This window comes from Phasianus colchicus, chromosome 13 (genome assembly GCF_987193195.1).
Source record: "Phasianus colchicus chromosome 13, bPhaCol1.hap1.1, whole genome shotgun sequence".
In the NCBI taxonomy this organism is placed as follows: Eukaryota; Metazoa; Chordata; class Aves; order Galliformes; family Phasianidae; genus Phasianus; species Phasianus colchicus.
This window is the reverse complement of record NC_143448.1, coordinates 6,904,629-6,922,641: the sequence shown is the minus strand read 5'-3', so window position 1 is coordinate 6,922,641 and position 18,013 is coordinate 6,904,629. Positions and strand designations below refer to the sequence as shown.

The 18,013-nt window shown below is 47.7% G+C and overlaps 1 protein-coding gene across 1 annotated transcript in view; it reads left to right on the top strand.

Moving 5' to 3' along the window:
* The first annotated feature begins 1,208 nt into the window (after positions 1–1,208).
* TENT4B (terminal nucleotidyltransferase 4B) overlaps positions 1,209–18,013 on the top strand; it is a 38,192-nt gene continuing 21,387 nt past the window's right edge. The window contains exon 1 of the mRNA XM_090149946.1: positions 1,209–1,955. Coding sequence (XP_090006072.1) covers positions 1,402–1,955 — 554 coding nt within the window. The 5' untranslated portion in view covers positions 1,209–1,401. The remainder of the gene's footprint in view (positions 1,956–18,013) is intronic.

Here is an 18,013-nt window from a genome sequence, read left to right as displayed (position 1 = left end):
CTGTTTAAATACGAAGTTTATGAATTGAAACCTTTTGATTTGTATCTTAGTAAGAGAGATGTTGGGCTGATCATCTTCTGAGCAGCTTTTCTGGTATGCTTTCAATTACCTGAATCTTTTCTGAATCTTTGAATTACCAAAAAATGCGTGCCTTGAAAAACAGCTAGTGGGGGCAGCTCTTCTCCATTTATGAGCCTTTGTTCCTGAGCTGTACTCAAGTTCCACCACTGTCCACTTGGTGTTGGTGGTAATTTCAGGTGATTTTCAAAGCAATCAGTCAAATCTATCATCTCAACAACTGCATCCGGCCCTGCCATTCTCGCTGGGGCTGGTTTCTCTAGGGCCGTGCAGATCAGTCGGCACAGGGCAGAACCTCACAAGCAGAGGGCTCAGTGTTGCCCTGGGCCGTGTGGGACGTGGGGTGAAGCTGCACCGTCGGTCTGTGGCTGTCATCACCAAACGCTGCTGGGACACATTGTAAACTTTTGATCCCACAGAATGCTTGGAACTGAAGCACGCCTTTCTAGTTGCAAACCCTATCTGAGCTCCTGCTTCCTGAAGAGGAATCCTGTCCCAGACAGTGCTGGAAGCGTGCTGGAACCTTTGTAGCTGATATCATACGAAAGATGCTTTGGTGGTACGACAGCACTGCAAAAATAAAATCGAGCCCGACTAGAAGCTGTGCTACTCCATTTTGCTGTTTGCTGCGCCGTGTGCAATGTGCTTTTCCACCCGCAGCAGCGGTGCCCGTACAAGCATGGCAGCCGGGCGCTCCGTGTCTCTCCTTCGGCGCCGCACGGGGTGCCGGGCGAGTCCCCCAGCCCTCACGCAGCTGCGGGGCACGTTACGAGCAGGGGGACGCGGCGGCGCGGCAGTAACCGACGCCGGCACGCCGTGCCTCGCGCGAGGGGAAGCGGAGCGGCCGCTGCTCCGCGCCTCCGCCTGCGGGCGCCGCGCCCCGCGCAGGGCGGCCCCGCGCACCTGCTGCCCGCCGGGACCCGGCGCCCCTCGGCGCGGGGCCGGGGCCGGGCGAGCGGGGACCGCGCCCCGAGAGGAGCCGCGAGGAGCCGCGGCGGCCGCCTCGCCTCGCAGGGCCCCGGCGGCGGCGGCCGAAGCGCGGCGGAGCGGCGCGGCGCTCCGGCGCTGACAGCTCCGGGCCGGCCCGGCCGCCGCCGCCCCCCTTTATTGCGCGCGGCCCGTGTGCCGGCGGCCCGGCCGGGCCCCGCCTCGCCGCGCTCGCCAGGAGGGGCGGGGGCTGTGGAGCGACGGCGGCGAACAGGCAGGCGCGGAGCTGCCCTTCCATAGGAGCCGCCATTAACGCTGGGACCCGCTGACAGGGTCTCGGCGGCGGCGGCCGGCGCGGCGCGGGGAGCGGAGGCGGCCGGGGTGGGTCCCCGTTTGATGGATCCCCGGATCGCCTGGTTCCAGCCAGAGCAGCTCGGCCCCTCGAACCGCCTGTGGATGCAGATCTGGGAGACCACGCAGGGGGTCCGCAACCTCTACTTCCAGCAGCAGCAGCAGCAGGAGCAGCAGCAGCAGCAGCAGCAGAGCGCCCCCGCCGGGGCCGGCCCGGCCTCCCCGCCCGGCATGTACCGCGCCCCCCGCGCCGACCCCCAGCCCGACTTCCTGCCGCTCGAGAGCGCCAACAACCAGCACAACCGCGGCCACCGCCAGGCCTCGCCGCCCCCGGGGGCCGCCGCCTGGGCCCGGCCCGCGCGGGGGGTGCCGCCCGCCGCCGCCGCCGCCGCCGCCGCGGCCGCCAGCAACAAGAGGAAGCGCGACAACAAGGCCAGCACCTTCGGGCTCAACTACAGCCTCCTGCTGGGGCCCCCCGGGCAGGGCCGGGCTCCCGCCCTGGGCGACGGGCCGGCCGCCAGGGCCCAGGCCGGGCCGGCCGAGCCGCTCTACACCGGCACCCCCTGGAAGAAGAGGAACTACAGCCAGGGCGTCGTGGGGTGAGCGCCGGGCGGGCGGCGGGGAGCGGGGCCTGCGCCCGGCCCAGGGCCTCGGGGACGAGGACGAGGAGGCGGGGGGCGCCGGGCCGCGGCACCTGAGGCGGGCGGCGGGGCGCGGCTCGGGCCCGGGGGCGGCGCGGGGCGGCCGGGCGGGGCCGGGCCGGGCCGGGCCGCGGTGGGGGGCAGCGCTCCGCGCCCCTGCGGGGACGGGGGACGAGGGACGAGGCCCGGGCCGAGCGGCGCGCCGGAGGGGCGGCTCCGGTGCGGGTGCCGGAACCGGGGAGGGGGAGGAGGGAGGCGTTCGCTCGAGGCCGAAGCGGCGCGTTCCGCCGGCGGCCGGGAGGTGTCCGTGTGCATGCTAATGGGGCGGGCGCGCCTCGGTGCGGGGACAGGATCCTCTCGCACGCCCGTCTCGCTGTCACTGCGTGTGCACGTGGCGCGTGCTGCACACGGATCGCCCCGCAGCGCTCGGAGGTCGCAGGCCGCCGCGGAGGTCTCGCTGTGGCCGTGCCCGCGCGTTCCGTCTGCGCCGGTCCCCGGTTTCGCTTTTTGCTCGGCTGGCGGGGCGGCTCCGCACGCTGCGGGGATGTGGCACCGGGCCGAACGCAGGCGGGAGGGCGGCGGGCTGTGCCCCGGGCACGCTGAGCGCCGCGCGGGGCGGGAGCCGGGACCTAAAGATCTGCTGGTGATAAAAGAGGGCGTTCGTAGGGAGCGACGGTGGGGGCGGTGCATTTTCCAGAGAGGTGACAGAAAAGGTACGTTCGTATGCTGGCTGCCGTTCTGAGCAACGAACCTGCGTGTGTATACAGCGTTATGGATTTCGGTATGGGATTATTAATGGTTTTCATGGATCTCTGACTGTGGAATGCGAGTGCTGATCTGAGGATTTTGTCCATATTGTTTTTGTTAGCTTAGGTCTCATCCCTTGGTGTTGTTGAGGCCACAGAGATCAACAGCAGGCAAACACGGATCTTCTGTCCAAAGCCCCTCCTCGCCCCTTTATTTAAACTTGTGGATGACTTCTGGTATGGGTGAATCCCTGGTTAAAATCCATTGATAATTTCTGTGGTTTTATTTTTTTATTTTTAAAGTTCACGCTCTCAGAATCCATCCTTTGGTTGTGACCCATTTCTCCCTCCTCCCCAGCAGCAGCAGCATGCTGACATGTGTTTGTTAAGCATGGATTTGCAGTGCAGGGTGTAGCGCCCTTTCCGATCCTTCTCTCTTAGAGAACAGCAGGCCTCGCCCCAGGGTTCAGCTGGTCAAGGTGTGTGATGACAGGAGGGGTGGGAAGGGCTCGGTTCAGAAATCAGTACTGATGTGAGTGGGTCGGTGTTGGTGTGCCCAGCTTGTGCTTACGGGTTCTTCTGCTGCCTCCCACTGGGAAGTGCTCACCTCCTGCCTCCTGAAAACCGCCTTTCTGTAAGAAGCGTCAAAACGAATATTCAGAGTTGTTGGTTGCTTTGGAAAACAAACTCTCACAGCTCCAGCCTCCCTATTTTCTTGTCGGCCACTCTGTTACCTTTACTGCTGGGTTTATAATAATTCGTAAAGTGACATTGCAGAGTTGTGCTGTTCTGAGTTCTGTGGTTACTCTCTGTGTTGGAGCCTCCACGGTGTCCTTCACAAGACTTACATGTAGCGCGTTCCAAACATACTAAATGGAACATTTTTTAAGTTAGTTTTTGGACTTTGTTTACCTTCCAGCTTGTCATTTATTTACTTGGTTGTTGAAGAACGCTTTTAGAAGCTCTTCTTTCTTGTAAATCTATAAACCTTTTCTCCACGTTGAAGAGACGAAGTGGAAAAAGGGGCTTAGCTTCATCAGAAGCCACAAGGTAATAACTGCACCCAAGTGTTCAAGGTGATGACTGTCGCAGTAGGAGAATTTCACTTGAATCACTTTCGCACTCAAAGTTGGATGCCCAGTGTAGACTTCTACTGGGTTGTCAGGTTTGTGGTGCGCGTTTATGTGATGCTGGTCCTGTTTTAGCTATTTTCTTTGTTCAAAGCGGGGTAAGGTCTTTAAGATATGTCCTTAAGATATACCCCTACTTTTTTTTTTTTTTAATTTTTCTGAAATGCTGGAGTTGTACCCTGTTAGGAAAGCGCAGACAGCCCTTGGGTGTTTGCAGGGTGCCTGCCTGGCTGCCACTGGGGCAAGGTGGAGCTCTGCATTACTGCCTGGCTACGCGCTGAGCTGCTGCGTCGCTGCTGCGTGCCTTCCTTGCCAGCAGCTGCTGGTGGGCTTCTGTCCCATGTCCTAGAGCACTGTGGCACTGATGGGCCACACCAGCTCTGAACTGAGAAAACAAGGCTGTTGCTAAAGTACATATTTTAAATTATGTAATTCCAGTATGGGTTCCAGAATTTGTGTTGGTTAGTCCTAGCATGTACTGGCTAAAGGAAGATACTGTACGTGTATTGCAAGCCCTACACTGGTGTTAAAAGTATCCTTTATCCCCTCCGTACTTGGTTCCATGCAGGTGTTACAAATAATCTAGGCTTGCTGCTTTTCCTTGAATACCTTCCCTTATTTTTTTCAGTTGATCACTTTAAATTTTGAGTCTGTTGGATGTCCCCATGTTATTGAGCAGTCCCGTTTTCAAAAGGACTGGGCCTGACTTGCTCACATTTGCTGCTGGGAGCAGACGGTGGAATTCCTGTTTCCAGTGCAAGGATGTCACTTGCGTGTCCGTTTGCTCTGAGCACACGGTTCTATTGATCAGCTGTCTGGAAAAACTGCCCGGCAGTTCTTAGCTAGTTGGGCAGTTTATGTAAACATGTGACAGCGTGTAACTTAACTATCTTGCTACTGAGCTGCCTGAAGCTTTAGATAAATGTTTGAGGCGTTTCCTTTCAGTTGTTTTTATTTTTATCAAGAAACAGTATTTTCTCAGCTCACAGTCTGTGTGTAAGGTGGTAACCGAGTAACTGAGCAATAACCCACCACTGCATGGATTTCATGTCGAGACAGTTCTCTTACAGAGTGTGCACAGTATTTGTGAGCATTTGTTGGTGCAGAAATACTGGCTGTGTTCAACATGTGGCCGCTTCGTTTCCACTGAGTTAATGGTGCTGCTGTGTACATCTTATTCTGGCATGTCTTCAGTGCTTTTCCTTACAACAGTGTTCAGACCTCTTGTTCTGTTGATAATGTAGAAGTTTGTGTTATTCATACTCCTCTGCTTTGTGTTGGCACTCTCAGCTTTGTGACACAGCACAGTAAAGCAGGTGTCCAGTGCTGTCCAAGTTGCTTTGCACTGTCGGATTCAGGCATGTGTCTTGTGTCCTCTGCTGGCATTGTCTGCAGGCAGAGGTGCTTCAAAGAGCCAACAGCACAGAAAACTATGCAGGACCTGGATGATGTTGCTGTAGATGTAATATGTCCATTCAAAACTGTGATTGAATTTACCTGGATGTCGTACTCCTAGCAGCAAAGGTCAATGGTGTAGGTGGATACGTGGTTTGGGGGGATTCTGTGTTGTTCCCTCCCCTCCAAGGACAGCAGTAAATGCTGATAGCACTGCCATAGCTGTAAGGGCACAAAAAGCATCTGAGGTACTAAAATGGGTGCTACAGCTCTGTCTGAGCTTAGGCTGAGTCTGGCTAAAGGAACTGCATAAGCCAGAAGCTTTACATGAAACAACAAACCCCCCCCCAAAAAAAAGAAGCAAACCAGAGAAAGCCACGCACCTCATTTTGGCTGTCCCCTCCTGTTTCTCCGATGTTCGCACTGAAGGAAAGAGCACACGAGCAGCTCCCAGGATGTGAGTTTGAGGACTTTGTGGGGAACTGGATAATTTTTACCAGAACATGCAATCAGATAGGAAGAACCTGACTAATGTGTGAGTTTAGGAATGAAAATGTTACATGTAGTAGTAAGGGAGAGGCTGGATTAAATTGAAGACTGAGTGTTTTGGAGTACTGAAAGCACAGTGATAATGGTGGCTTGGACATGAGAGAGAGAGGCTCCCAGCCCAATGGAGGTACAACAGGCTGCCACTGCGCAGGGCTTCCCTGTGTGCTGGTCAGGAGGAGGGGATGCTGTGAAATAGAACCATAACCACCTCAGGAAGAAGTAGCTTAAAGCTGCATGTGCTTACTGGAGACGTTCTGATCTGCTATTTTCATGTGGCATTTGTCAGCTCTTTGGGCCTCTTATTGGCTTTTAAGGCAGAAGTTCAGTGTGCAGGTGTGAGCACCGTGCTGAGCCTGAGCCAAGCAGTGTGTGTGTGGCTGCAGCAGGGCTGTGGGCAGCCTGAGCCAGCAAGCCCTGCGTCTCACAGCTCTCACTTGTGTGTGCTGTCAGCCACAGCAGCAGTATTGCCACGTGGGCTGGAGCATGGGCAAAGCAGCTAGGTGTAGTGTGAGCACAGCAAATTGGTGTACCTGTACTGCTGATTTGTGTGGCTAAGTGCCCAACCTGGGCAAATGTAATGACACCCTCATTTGCTGTGCTGCTGTTCTTCATCTCATACTCTTCAGTGTTTGAATCGAACGCATGGGCCATACTTGGTTTGCTCGCACTAGCTTGGCGCCTACAAAAGCTTCACATAAATAAACCAATGCTTGTTGTTCCGAGGTGCTGGTGAAACAGCAGTGAGGTGTGTGCATGCCTCTTAATGCATCACTGAAGTAGTTGCATGTGTTAGGGACCTCATGAAGAAATGTGTGTCAAAACATGGGTTGCACTTGAATTCACTGTGTACATCATGCACAGAAATTCTATCAGCCCCCTGAAACAGTCTCCTAGAACTGTGCTGTCTCATCACTTCGTACCCACGTGTGTAAACCTTAAGGTAGAAGTCCAGGAATCTGAGTTGAGTGCGCATCATTTTCCTGTGTCTGTCAGATGAGATTGCTGTTAGTGTCAGCGTTGTGCTGAGCCGTGGCCCAGCCGGGTGCTGGCAATGCCCCCGTGACAGCTTCTGCAGTTCTGGAAGGTGGGCAGCGGGGCTGTGTGGGAGTGGGGTTGGCTATTGCCTGCAGCCTCAGGTAGTGACTGGTTGTTATTCTCCTGGAGGGAGAGCAGAACGGGTTTACTGGGATGTGCAAGCGTTAGACTAAAGGCTGTTTGAGGAAACCTGTAGGAAACACACTGTAAATATTATATAACAGTATTGTTTAGCTTGCAGAATCTTGTGCTGGTGCCAAAATTTCAGCATGTCTTGTTTAAACAATTTAAGGAGAACTTTGTAGACCTGCTGGTTTCTACACATGTGGGGAAAGAGCATTTGAATGTATTTTTGTGAGCAGTTTTGCTTGCTCCAGTTCTTACATTCTGCTTGTGACTTGGGCACCTACTTACCTTGGAGTGGCTATATAAGGAACAGAAGTTTGGTGGACTTCTTTGGTGGGCAGGGATGTCTATATTAAGTAATAGGAAGAGAGTGTCATTCCCCCTTGGGTGTTTGCTGCTTCCCGAGAGCTGCTACATGCTCTCCTCAGCAGCATGCAGCTGAGAAAAGAGTATCTGCTGGATCTTTATTGGAATCGCATTAAACTGTGTTTGAGTTCTAGCTCTTATTTTTTAATTGGCAAGCTGTTAGTATGAGGTCAGTTTTAGGAAGCGTGAGAGTGTTTTGTTGGTCCTAGACCCATGTCATCAAAGCATATTATTGCATTTTTCTGCGCTTCGCTGTTTTTTAACCATCTTACTGTTACACTTTGTTCCAGGGTGTTCACTTCTGTAAAGCTGGAGAATGAGATCTGGTTTGGAAATTCTTAATGCTTTGAAATGCCATTTTGAGAAGTTGTATACATAACACCATCATCAAAACAGTACTGTAAAACTTTGTACTACTTTTTATTGACTTCATAGTTTGATGATTCAGAATACATCTCTCAATACAGACTATGTACTCCAAAATAACAAATGCACTGAAGTTGCAGAGGTGGCTTTTGCTCCCAAGTCTTTTGTTTATATTGCATGTGACGCATAACAGTGTTCCACTCTCTTTGCTGGATGCTGGCAGTGGCAGCAGTAGCAGGATGTGGCCTGGAGCCACGTTACATGTTGTGTGGAAATCCCTGCGTGCACGTGGCCTGAGAACCTTCCTCGGTTCTCCTGTTTCTATCAGAGGAAAAAGAGAAGGCTGTCTGAAGCAGACAAAGTGGAAATCTTGCGTAGTGCATATTATAAGCAAATGAATGCTACTGCTGTTCTTAGTGAGCTGTTTGAGTTCTAATTCAGTATTTGAACATGCTGTGATTTTTGAAATTATGAGAGTTCATTCCTTTGAATTATCCATGCAGATGAACTGCCAAGGAGTCACACTGGTTGTGTTTGAATATTGCTTTCTGTCCCTGAATCTAGAAATTGGGGTGAAGAAAATATTCCTATCAGAAGGAAAAGAGTGTAAACCAGGAAGCTGGATGTTGGCTCCACGTATTTTTCCTAAGCTGCAGGTAGCATTACCGAAGTGATTTGAACTTTAATCATTTTGAAACTTTAACCTAGAACAGATAACGCAGCAGGATTTTTTTTCCAGGTATACTATGGACTGCTGATGTCAAAGCAAGATAGGTTGAATCTAGACGACAGAGTCCTTATTTGTAAGCTTGTCCAAAAACCTCTCCAATGGAGTCTTTAGAGCCTGTTTACCTTTTGAATAACTGTCTTTGCATGGGTGGTAACTGCTGTACCATAACCATGCAATTAATGTATTAGTATTGCTGAATTCAGTCCAGGTCTTTTGCAGTTAGCTGTCCCTGGCAGTTACTGTTCTGAGCCTCAAAGCAGTGTCACAAAACCTATGTGATACTGTGTGCTTGCTGTGTGCCTTAGGGCTGGTGGTGGCTGGGAGGCAGCAGCAGGTCAGAGTGAGGGCGAACCACCCCATGGCAGCACCTGAGGATGTCTTGTGCTGGTACATCAGCAAAGTCTGTTAATTTCCTTCCTCCCATGGTGACAATTAAGATTATTTGGCAGACCTCGTTCCAGATCAGCCTCGTAATGTCCTCCTTGGCATGGGAACTGCATCTGAATTATTCAGAAGCAATGTGCAGCTGAAAAGACACAGTCTTGCCACAATTGCTTGTAGAAGGCTTTATGATATGGCATGCTCCATCACCACACTGCTCTGTCTAATCTTGCATTTTATTTCTTCTGCTTTGGTTTGTAGAGGATTTTTACTGAAAAATGGTGGTAGTAGGGGGCTTAGGAACAAAGTGTGCCTGTGCACACCTACTCTTCCATTTTATTGCTATGATTTGAGGTCAGGGTTGAAGGAAGGAATGAGGCAGCCAGCATTACTATTTAAGTGTTGTTGAGCAGCACAGAGGAAATGGTGCTGTGATTCTGCAAGTAATGGGATGTAATAATGGGTGGATGCAAATGTTAAAGTCCTTCATGAACTTCCATACTGGGGAAATGAGGGTATTGGAGAAAGGGTTGTGCTTCCAGGTCAGCAGGAACTTGGCTTGCTGCCTTTGCTCAGTGTAGGTTTTCTGCTGGTTTGATTTGAGTGCGCATGTGGAAAATGTTGCTTATTTTCTTACTGTTTGTTTACAGACTCAATAGATGCTGAGAAAACTTGCATTGTCACAAATACAGTGTAGAGATAAGCCTTCATAAAGTGTCTTGCAATGATTAGAGTGGGAGTATTGCTGCAGTATTGCAATCTGAGGAGCAGCGTGCAGTCAAAGTGGGCCTGGCTCGGCCTCTTGGTCTGCTAGTGGCCCCAGGCTGAAGACAGGTGGTAATGCAGCCAGCCCCTTTCCAGAAGTTTTTCTCTCACTATGTTAACTTTGAAGCTGTTCAATTCCACTGTTACTTCAGAAACAGCTGGTATTTTCCTGCGTAGTCCAAAAATCCTGTGCCTGGTCTCTGCCAGCTCTGTGTCAGGGATTCCCAGCCTGCAGGCACCCAGTGGCTGTCAGTACAGGAGCTGGGCTGTACAGCGTGGTGTAGGAGCTGTCTGGGCCCGAATAGCGGCCATGGCTGCAGGTGATGCAGGCCTGGGTTAAGACTGAGCTGTGCTAAGAGAATGAGATCCTGATGGGTTTTTGTTATTATTTGCTTGGTTATGTCACGCTGTAGCTGGGTGATTCAACCAGTGTTTGAGGATCTTCTGTTTACTTGGCCTTCTGGTTGTGTTTTGGTCTCAGTGTCTCATTCCCATTCATCCATGAGAATTCCTCCTTGCTGGAGTCATACTTGGCAGGTACTCATAGGAGAACATGGTCATTTTGGTTTTTGCCTTGAAGAGCCAGTTGTCTGAGGTTAACAGCTGTATACCTATTTCTGCTTCCAACCTTGTATAGAAGAGACGTTTGTCTCGCTGAGCTTTTGGGTTTACCTCTTATTAGATATTAGATGATTTTTGAGATCAGATAAAGAACATTGTCTTGCTTTTGTTTCTGTCTTGTACTTGTATTATACATCAGCTATAAACGTTTTCTTAGCTAAAACCTATATAAATCTGAATTAGTTTCTGATCTTCTGAATCTGCTCTTGTTACAATTTGGCCAAATGCCACTGCACCTACAGGTAGTAAAAGCTACTCTTTCAATGACAGTACGTAGCAGTGTCAGTTCCTGGGATAACAGTACCTTGAAGCAAATGAAGAGTGTAACGGTATAATAATAAACTTCATCTCTCATTTCTTGTGTAATGCAGTATGCGCCTTTAGGTACTAAGTCATTGAATGCTGAAATAGCTCACTTCAGCAACTGCTCTTCTGGAGTGTACCAGCTGCAGGGGCCCAGGAACACATTGTCCACAGCCTCAATTGACTGGGCAGTGTGTGGAGAGCTCAGTGATGCACTGAGAGCTGGCCAGCTGGGCTCCTCTGCTGCATCTTGTGCTCGCTTCTTGGTGTGCTAGACAAATTCACTTAAATTTCGATTTATTAACAAAATTATTTAGAGATGGTGGTTTCAGTAAATTAGTTGGATGAATCTTGAGTGCATGTTGTGAGAGCTCTGAACAGCCTCATGTCCATCTTCTGCTTCTGTCAGAGCTTGCACACAAATTAATGCTGTGCTGGGGATGTCCCATCCTACAGAGGGACTCAGAGTTCAGCTGCCCGCTGTTATCTCTGGGCCCCTTGGGAGGGTTTGACTCCAGCCGCTAAGAGCCTTGTTTTATCACCGAGTACAGATTCTCTTGTCCTTGTGTCCAAGCAGAATTCAGCAGTTGTTGCAGTCACGTTATGTCCTTAACAAGTCATTCTTCAGCATATAATGGTCTATTTGAACTCTAAGATTTTATGCCTTTGGAAAGTATATTCAGTGAAAAGTGTTTTCCGCGCTCATACTGGTAGCTTTCTGAAGATGTACTAGCTCAGTCTTTGGGAAAGAAGGGAAAAACCATGATTTGATCTGCAGCTTTAGTCAGAGATTTACTCTTCTAGGTGCTGTGAGGAACATGTCTGGTAGCCTGCGTGGGATGAGGAAGTGTTTCTTTCAGTTCTCACATCGAAACTCCTGGGTGTGCATTTCTATCAGTGAGTAGGGACCTCAGGAAACACTTTTCTGTGAGCTGTTGAAGTATTCTTCTTTTCTGGCTGTTACTGTTTGAAGCCATCTAGCCCGCAGCAATTGAGCAGAGCAGAAGGCTGGTGACTCCCTGAAATGTTGCAGGTTGCACAGCACATTCTTTCTGGTGCCTATGCAACTAAGCGGAAGCATCAGAATGCAGGAGAGCAAACCAGAATGTGAACAAGTAGCTCATAATACATACCTGTAAGAGAGTTATACTATTGGTTAAATGGGCCCCCAAGTGAATACCAAGTTGTTAATCTGAACTTCGTTCACTTTGCACAGCCTTACTGTAAAGATAGGAAGTGATAAAAGAAAAAAGCTACCTGAAATGCTCCTTGTACCTTGCCACAGCACAGCACGTGTGGTCCTTCTGCCTCCTCCTCCCTCAAGATGCCCCCCCTGCACAGACATCTGAGCACTGTCACATCTGAATTTGTGTTGCTGTTATTTCTGCATTTCAGTGGCTCTGTGATACAAGTCCTAAATGGGATGGTCTGGTTCTGAGCATGTGCTAGGCAGGTGACTTGTGATCACTGTCCATTTTACTTGAAGAATAGAAATTTAACATACAAATTTAAAACCTTATGCAAAATAGTAAGTGCTAACTTCATATATTTATATTAAAAAAAAAAAAAAAGTACTTCTATCATGAAGATCCAACCAAAGTGACTTGTGGCTCTTTTCTGTGTGCTTTGAATGTTTCCAAATGCAGTCCCCACAGCCCTCCCTGATCCCCCAGGTAGCCACCCAGGACCGTGAGTGTTAGACAGCTACAGAGTTCTGCACTGTCTTTCTAGGTGGTACACTCAGATTTCGGATTTTATTTGAAAATGTTTTTGTGCTGGACCTGAAAAGTCCTGTACTGCAGATGTAAATTGTTATCGGATGCAATATTCTTACATCAAGTTATTTGCAAGTTTGATCAAATGCTGTGTTACTGAAATGGAGCTGTCTAGAGTTGAGCTCTGTTCTGGGCAGTTCTTGCTGAGCAGCAGAGCAGCGTGCTTGTTGTGCAAGTGGCCATGAGGGAGCTGTGTGCTTATCGCGGCTGCTGCTCTGCAGCCAGGTGTGTCAGCAGCTGCCACTGTGGGGGAGCTCAGACTCAGCCCTGCTTTCTGACTGACTTGCTGTGAGCAGGGGGTGCAGGGTTGCTGCTGCTGGTCCTAAGGCCACTGTGGGTGTGGCTTGGCTGGAGCTCTGGAAGTTTAAATCAACTCTGATGGAAGGAGGCTGAAGTGAATAATTGTGTTACTCTCCTCTTGGTTTAACTGATCTTCCCAGTGAAATCTGTTACGGAATTATAAGCGAGGAGAGCATTTGCCAGGCAGAATCCACTGTGTGTGGGAGAGCAGACGGTTCTCTTCAGCTTTCTTCTGTTCCAGAGCTCTGTTCTGGGTCTGCATCAGGCTTGCTCGGCCCCACAATGGACTTGACTGTCAGCTCGGAGGCAGTCTGGCATGTGCACAGCCATGTATGTGCTGAGGAGAGCCTGTGGTGTGAGTTGTAGCTTGGATCCCAGTCTCCAGGTGGAGAGCTGTTATCCATCGGAAGTACTGGACAGCCTTCAGAGAGCACAGTGATGCTGCCTGTGCCCTGGCAACGTGTGGTGTCACCTACTGGCACACCTCACATTGAGCACTTACACGGTAATATTTCCCAACTAACAAAATAATAGCAGTGTGTCAGTGGTGTGTGAAGAGCTTGATGTAGTGTATGTTTCTGAAGATGAATAGAAATGACTTTAAGCTGGCCTACTGGATCCCTCTGATCTATTTTAATGGTAAACACCATGGCTGACATTTGCAGAACTGATCTGCAAATGGTTTTTTGGTTTTTTGTGGGTTTTTTTGCTTTTTTTTTTTTTTTTTTAACTTTCTTCTCTTACTGTTGTGTTGATTCAGGAGGTGTCAGGCCTAATTGCAGGCCTTGGGGGATGTCCCAAGGGTGACTTCTGTTACAGTGCTAACACTAACCCAGACTCACTGTGTTGTTACAGCATTACTGGGAAAGTGCTGCTAATATACATTGAACTGCTACTGATAAGTATTTTACTTCTCATTAAAGTCTTGTTTCAAATGTATTATAAACCAGTGTTTGGCTTCTCCAAATGAGAGCTTTTTGAGCACGGGAGTCTGGCAGGCTGAGGATTTACTCAGGTTTACTGAGGTTCCTCACTACAGGAAATGGATACCTTTAATGTTTCAGAAGTTCTAGCTGTTCAGAACTCTACCTTGTTGCTATTACAGAACATAGAATGTGCATACCAAAAGTCGTGTTCTGCATCTAAAGGCTCTTTTTAATATAAGCCTGTTTTCCAAATTATGAATTTGCAAAATGTAGAACTACTGTATATATTTCACTGTATTCCAACAGGCTGATGCTTTTGTACAAGTGAGCTGAAGAGAAAGGCCTTGCAGTATTTTATGTGTGCTCACCAGAGGGGCTGCTGGAATGAGAAGTATGTCTCAAGACATTGGCTGCTACTAAGAGTTGAAGCCATTTTGACACTGAAAAAAAAACGCTCACTTGTATGTTGTCAGAAAAAGTCAATCTCTTGTGTTACTTTTTGACTGTAATAATGCACTTGGAGTTGTAGTTAGAAGTAACTAGAGTCAGCTTAAAGAAGAGACCATCTGCATTGAAGCAAAGGATCTATAAAATAAATTAAAAAAAAAAAAACACAAAAACTGAAATGATGGTGATAATTTAAATTCAGTAATAGAAAAAGCTGCCTACATTGCTTTCTTTTCCCTCCTGTGTTTTAGTATGTCTTGCCATTGCCAATGTGCAGTGTTATTTTAATGCTTTTTATGATGCTGTTAAACGAAAAAGTGTACATTAAATTTGGGACATCACTAAAAAGCTGCTTTTTTTTTTTTTTTTTTTTTTTTGAAGGTCCTGGGGGAGTGGTGTTTACTGGGAGGAGGAGAGGCTTCATGGCATGATTTCAAATACTTGCACAGGACAGACATTATAGGCTTTGTAATATAAGTTTTTGTGGCATCTCTCTTTGTTCCACTGCATTTGAAGAAATGTGATGATCAGTCAACCATGACTTTTCAAAGTGAACAAGCTCCATTCAGGGAAATGTTTTCAAATTTAACATCAGAGTATTTAGATGAATGTTGAAACACATTGGTCCTGAAAGCAGGGTCTGGGCTCCTGCCTTACTTACTTATTTGGGAAAACATTGCCTGCCTTCAGTGTGAAAAGGCAGTTCTGTGACTCACTCTGCAGGCTGGGGGTGCTGGTCTGTTGGTGGATGAATGCTGAGCACTGCCTGTCCCAGCAGCGCAGCTCTCAGCAGCCCGGTCACACCTCCTTACACTTTCCTAATCTGTTACCTTACTAACAGGGAAATCTTTGGGGATTTTTCATTTTGAAGTTCCCATAGGGCATGCGTGGCCGCAAAATCTGGTTACTGTGTGACCTGTAGTACATTGATGTGGTTCAGTGATTGAGGGTGAAAAGCGATGGCCAAAGTCTCTGTGGCTTTTGAAAGTTGTTTACTTTGTTCAGTGCAATTTTAGTTTCTTATGAGGACCGATTGTACTTGTTGTCATGAAGCTTAATTGCCTGTTAAATCACCTGCAGATGCACTTAGTTGTTATTTCAGTAGCTTAAAACCTAGCACACACTAAAAGAATTAGTCTGCTGCAGAGATGCAGGTGGTAGGGGCAGGAGCTCAGCAGATGCTGTGTATTACTGCTCCCTTTGTTGCTCTAATGCTTGGTTTTGCTTAAGATTGAAGGTAGGCAAAATGATCTGTGGTCTTCGTGTTGTCTGCTCTGTCCTGCTTTGTTACTGAATACATGAAGATGGTGATAATAATCTAGAAATAATTTTTTTAAATTATGAGCATTAAAACTGAAAAGTGAATTTGGGATGCTGCTAGAGAGTGCGGTGTTACTTCTGTATTTAAAAATACTGGAGGAGGGAGGGGTTTGGGCTCCCAGTGCTTTTCCTGTGCCTCAGTTTTGTTCAAAGTCCCTTCAGGACCGAACAGCTCACAAATGGGAGATGGACAAGCTTTGTTTGGCTCCCGAAACTTCTAAAGGATCAGAAATTTCTGCCATAATCCTGTTTGTTTTATAGTCGCAGAAACAGTACTGTCTTTTTCATAGTCAAGTATCCTGGGAAGCTTCAAACCAAAGTTGTTCTCTCTCCTCCTGTGGAATCCTGGCCTTCCTAACTGGAGTGGAGGGGTGGATGCATCTGTATTGTTTTCTTTTTCTCCAGAGTAGATGTAAAATGGTGTGGGCAACTAAGATTGAATGATTCAGCCAAAGAAAATTCAGGTATAAAGACTTGTTCAGTGATACAGAAGTACACTGTAAGTATCCCATCCAGGTGTGGATATAAAATCAATAAGCTCTGAAATCAGAAGTGATTCATCTTAAAGCATGGAGTTTGGGGAGAAGTTGTGTGCTCATTGCTTGCTTCTGCCCAGAGTCCACAGAGGTTCTTACTAATTTAAATTTTCATCACTTTGAAAATGGAGCTTCCTTCAGAATGTCCTGTAGAATAAATTGTAGTACGTGAGCACTAGGAAATTCTGGATAATTCTGTGGGTAACACCCTTGCCAGGTTAATTAAAACACGTGTGCCTGTGTAATTTCTGTTGTGAATTGAAAGGTGAAGAAGAGCCAGAGCAAATGGATTTATAGCACAATTCTAAAATGACAAAAGCAGGAAATTTTCAATTACAGCTGGTTTCTTTGGTTAGCATAGAACTGTACTTTAGCACACAATGGCAACACAGCTGCTATTCTGTTGTTATTATCTTTGTCACACTGCTCTGCTTAGTAATACGGCAGCTTGCTTCTCAGCATTTGGTCTGCACCAGCGTGTCTCCAGTTTCATGGGGCAGCATGGCTATAGGTTGCTCTCCTGGGCCCGGTTTCGAACCTGTCAGAGTGAGTTGTGCTGCTTCATACATCAGGCAACTGAGTTTGTGTCTGTGTGCAGAGCATTTCAAGCAGAAATCACATTTTGTTTGTCCATGACTGCTTTTAATTGACTGGCAAAGGTGTGCTAAGGTTCATCCTCCAGAATAACAGCATCTTGGTCACGTAGTTGGAGAACCTTGAGTAGTGCTCTTATAGCCCACAAGTTGTACCACAGAAGAAAGTAAGGTGTAATCAAATGAAGAGATGGAAGGTCCTGCATTCCCTATTACTCACAGCTTTCTGCCTTATTGGTGCGAGTCTACCAGGGCTTGTGTTCCTCACAGTGCTGTTGCAGTGTGATGTCCTTTTTGTCATTACAACTTTTGTGACCATCATTTACTTTTTAATGATGTGTCTTTGTCACTGTCAGGTAAACATAACAAACACTGCAATCCACTGTATTCGTGGCATCTGTTTTCTGTAACTTTGGTTCTGTTTGGTCTGTAAAACTGTAGTGAGCTCATCTTAACGTGGTTTGAAAGCGGGACAAAACACAGCTGGTACTTGGTTTTAAGGCAAACTCAGAGCAACTGTAAGGTTGTTTTTTTTTTCTCCCCACATGTTAAGACTTCCTTGGATACAGGACAAAGACACACTTATTTATGGCTATTTACTGTAATAAAGTAAACTAATGCTCTTATGCATTGCAGAGTACTCTCCTCATGCATCCTAAGTAGCTGTAGGGTGTTGATAGCTTCAGTGTGACTCTAAAGCCAAGTAAAATAGCCCTGTGTGCTGTCATCAGGTTTATTACAGCGTAATTTCCTTTTAAAAACAAGCCTCCTTTTAAGGACTTTTATCTTAAATAGCTAATGAATGTAGTGGCATTCAATAACAAAATACTGTTATGATGCCAAAAATAACTTCTTGGTCTCTTTGATCTTCATTTCAGCTGAAGATATAAAATTCCACTAGAGACTTTAGACAACAGGCTCCATTAATCTCAACAAATTGTTTCGAAAAACTGCAGCTATAGATGTTGATTAAGACAGTGAATAACCTTGGGTTTTAATTTTCAATACAACTCGAGTTAACTCTGCATTAATTGGAGTCACGCTACCAAGTCATGCTGTTTTGTTCTGAAATCTGCATGTTGCTGCTTCTGCTTATCTTGTCTTTGATTAATCATTCTCTCACTTGTTGGCAGCAGTTGCAGTGGGCAGGGAAGTGCAGTTCCAGGTGGAGCTGAGGGCTGCACTCTGCAGCATGGTGCTCCTGGGGCTCGGCAGGTTTCCACCTGGCACGCTGAGGGCTGCCTCTAGTACTCTTAAAGCCAATCTTCTATCACTGACAGAGTTCCCATTTCATTCTTGCTGTGTCTAGGTTGTGTAGCAGTGTTCAGTGCAGGTATGATGTGTCTGTGTCGTGCTTAATTTCTTCTCTTCACCATAAAAACTTGCACAGCTACCTAAGGATAAGAGCAATCCAGATGCAATCCAGATAGGAATGCATGATATTTATGTATAGCACCTTAGTAGTTACATGCTTCCAAGGGATGCACCAACTGATGTATTTATCTCAATAGGGACGTTGTGTGGGTGCATTAATGGAGTAGGTACTGAGACCTGCAGTGTTTGCATGGCACAGACCTCTTTTGGCTTCATGGATTTAAACTCCTGG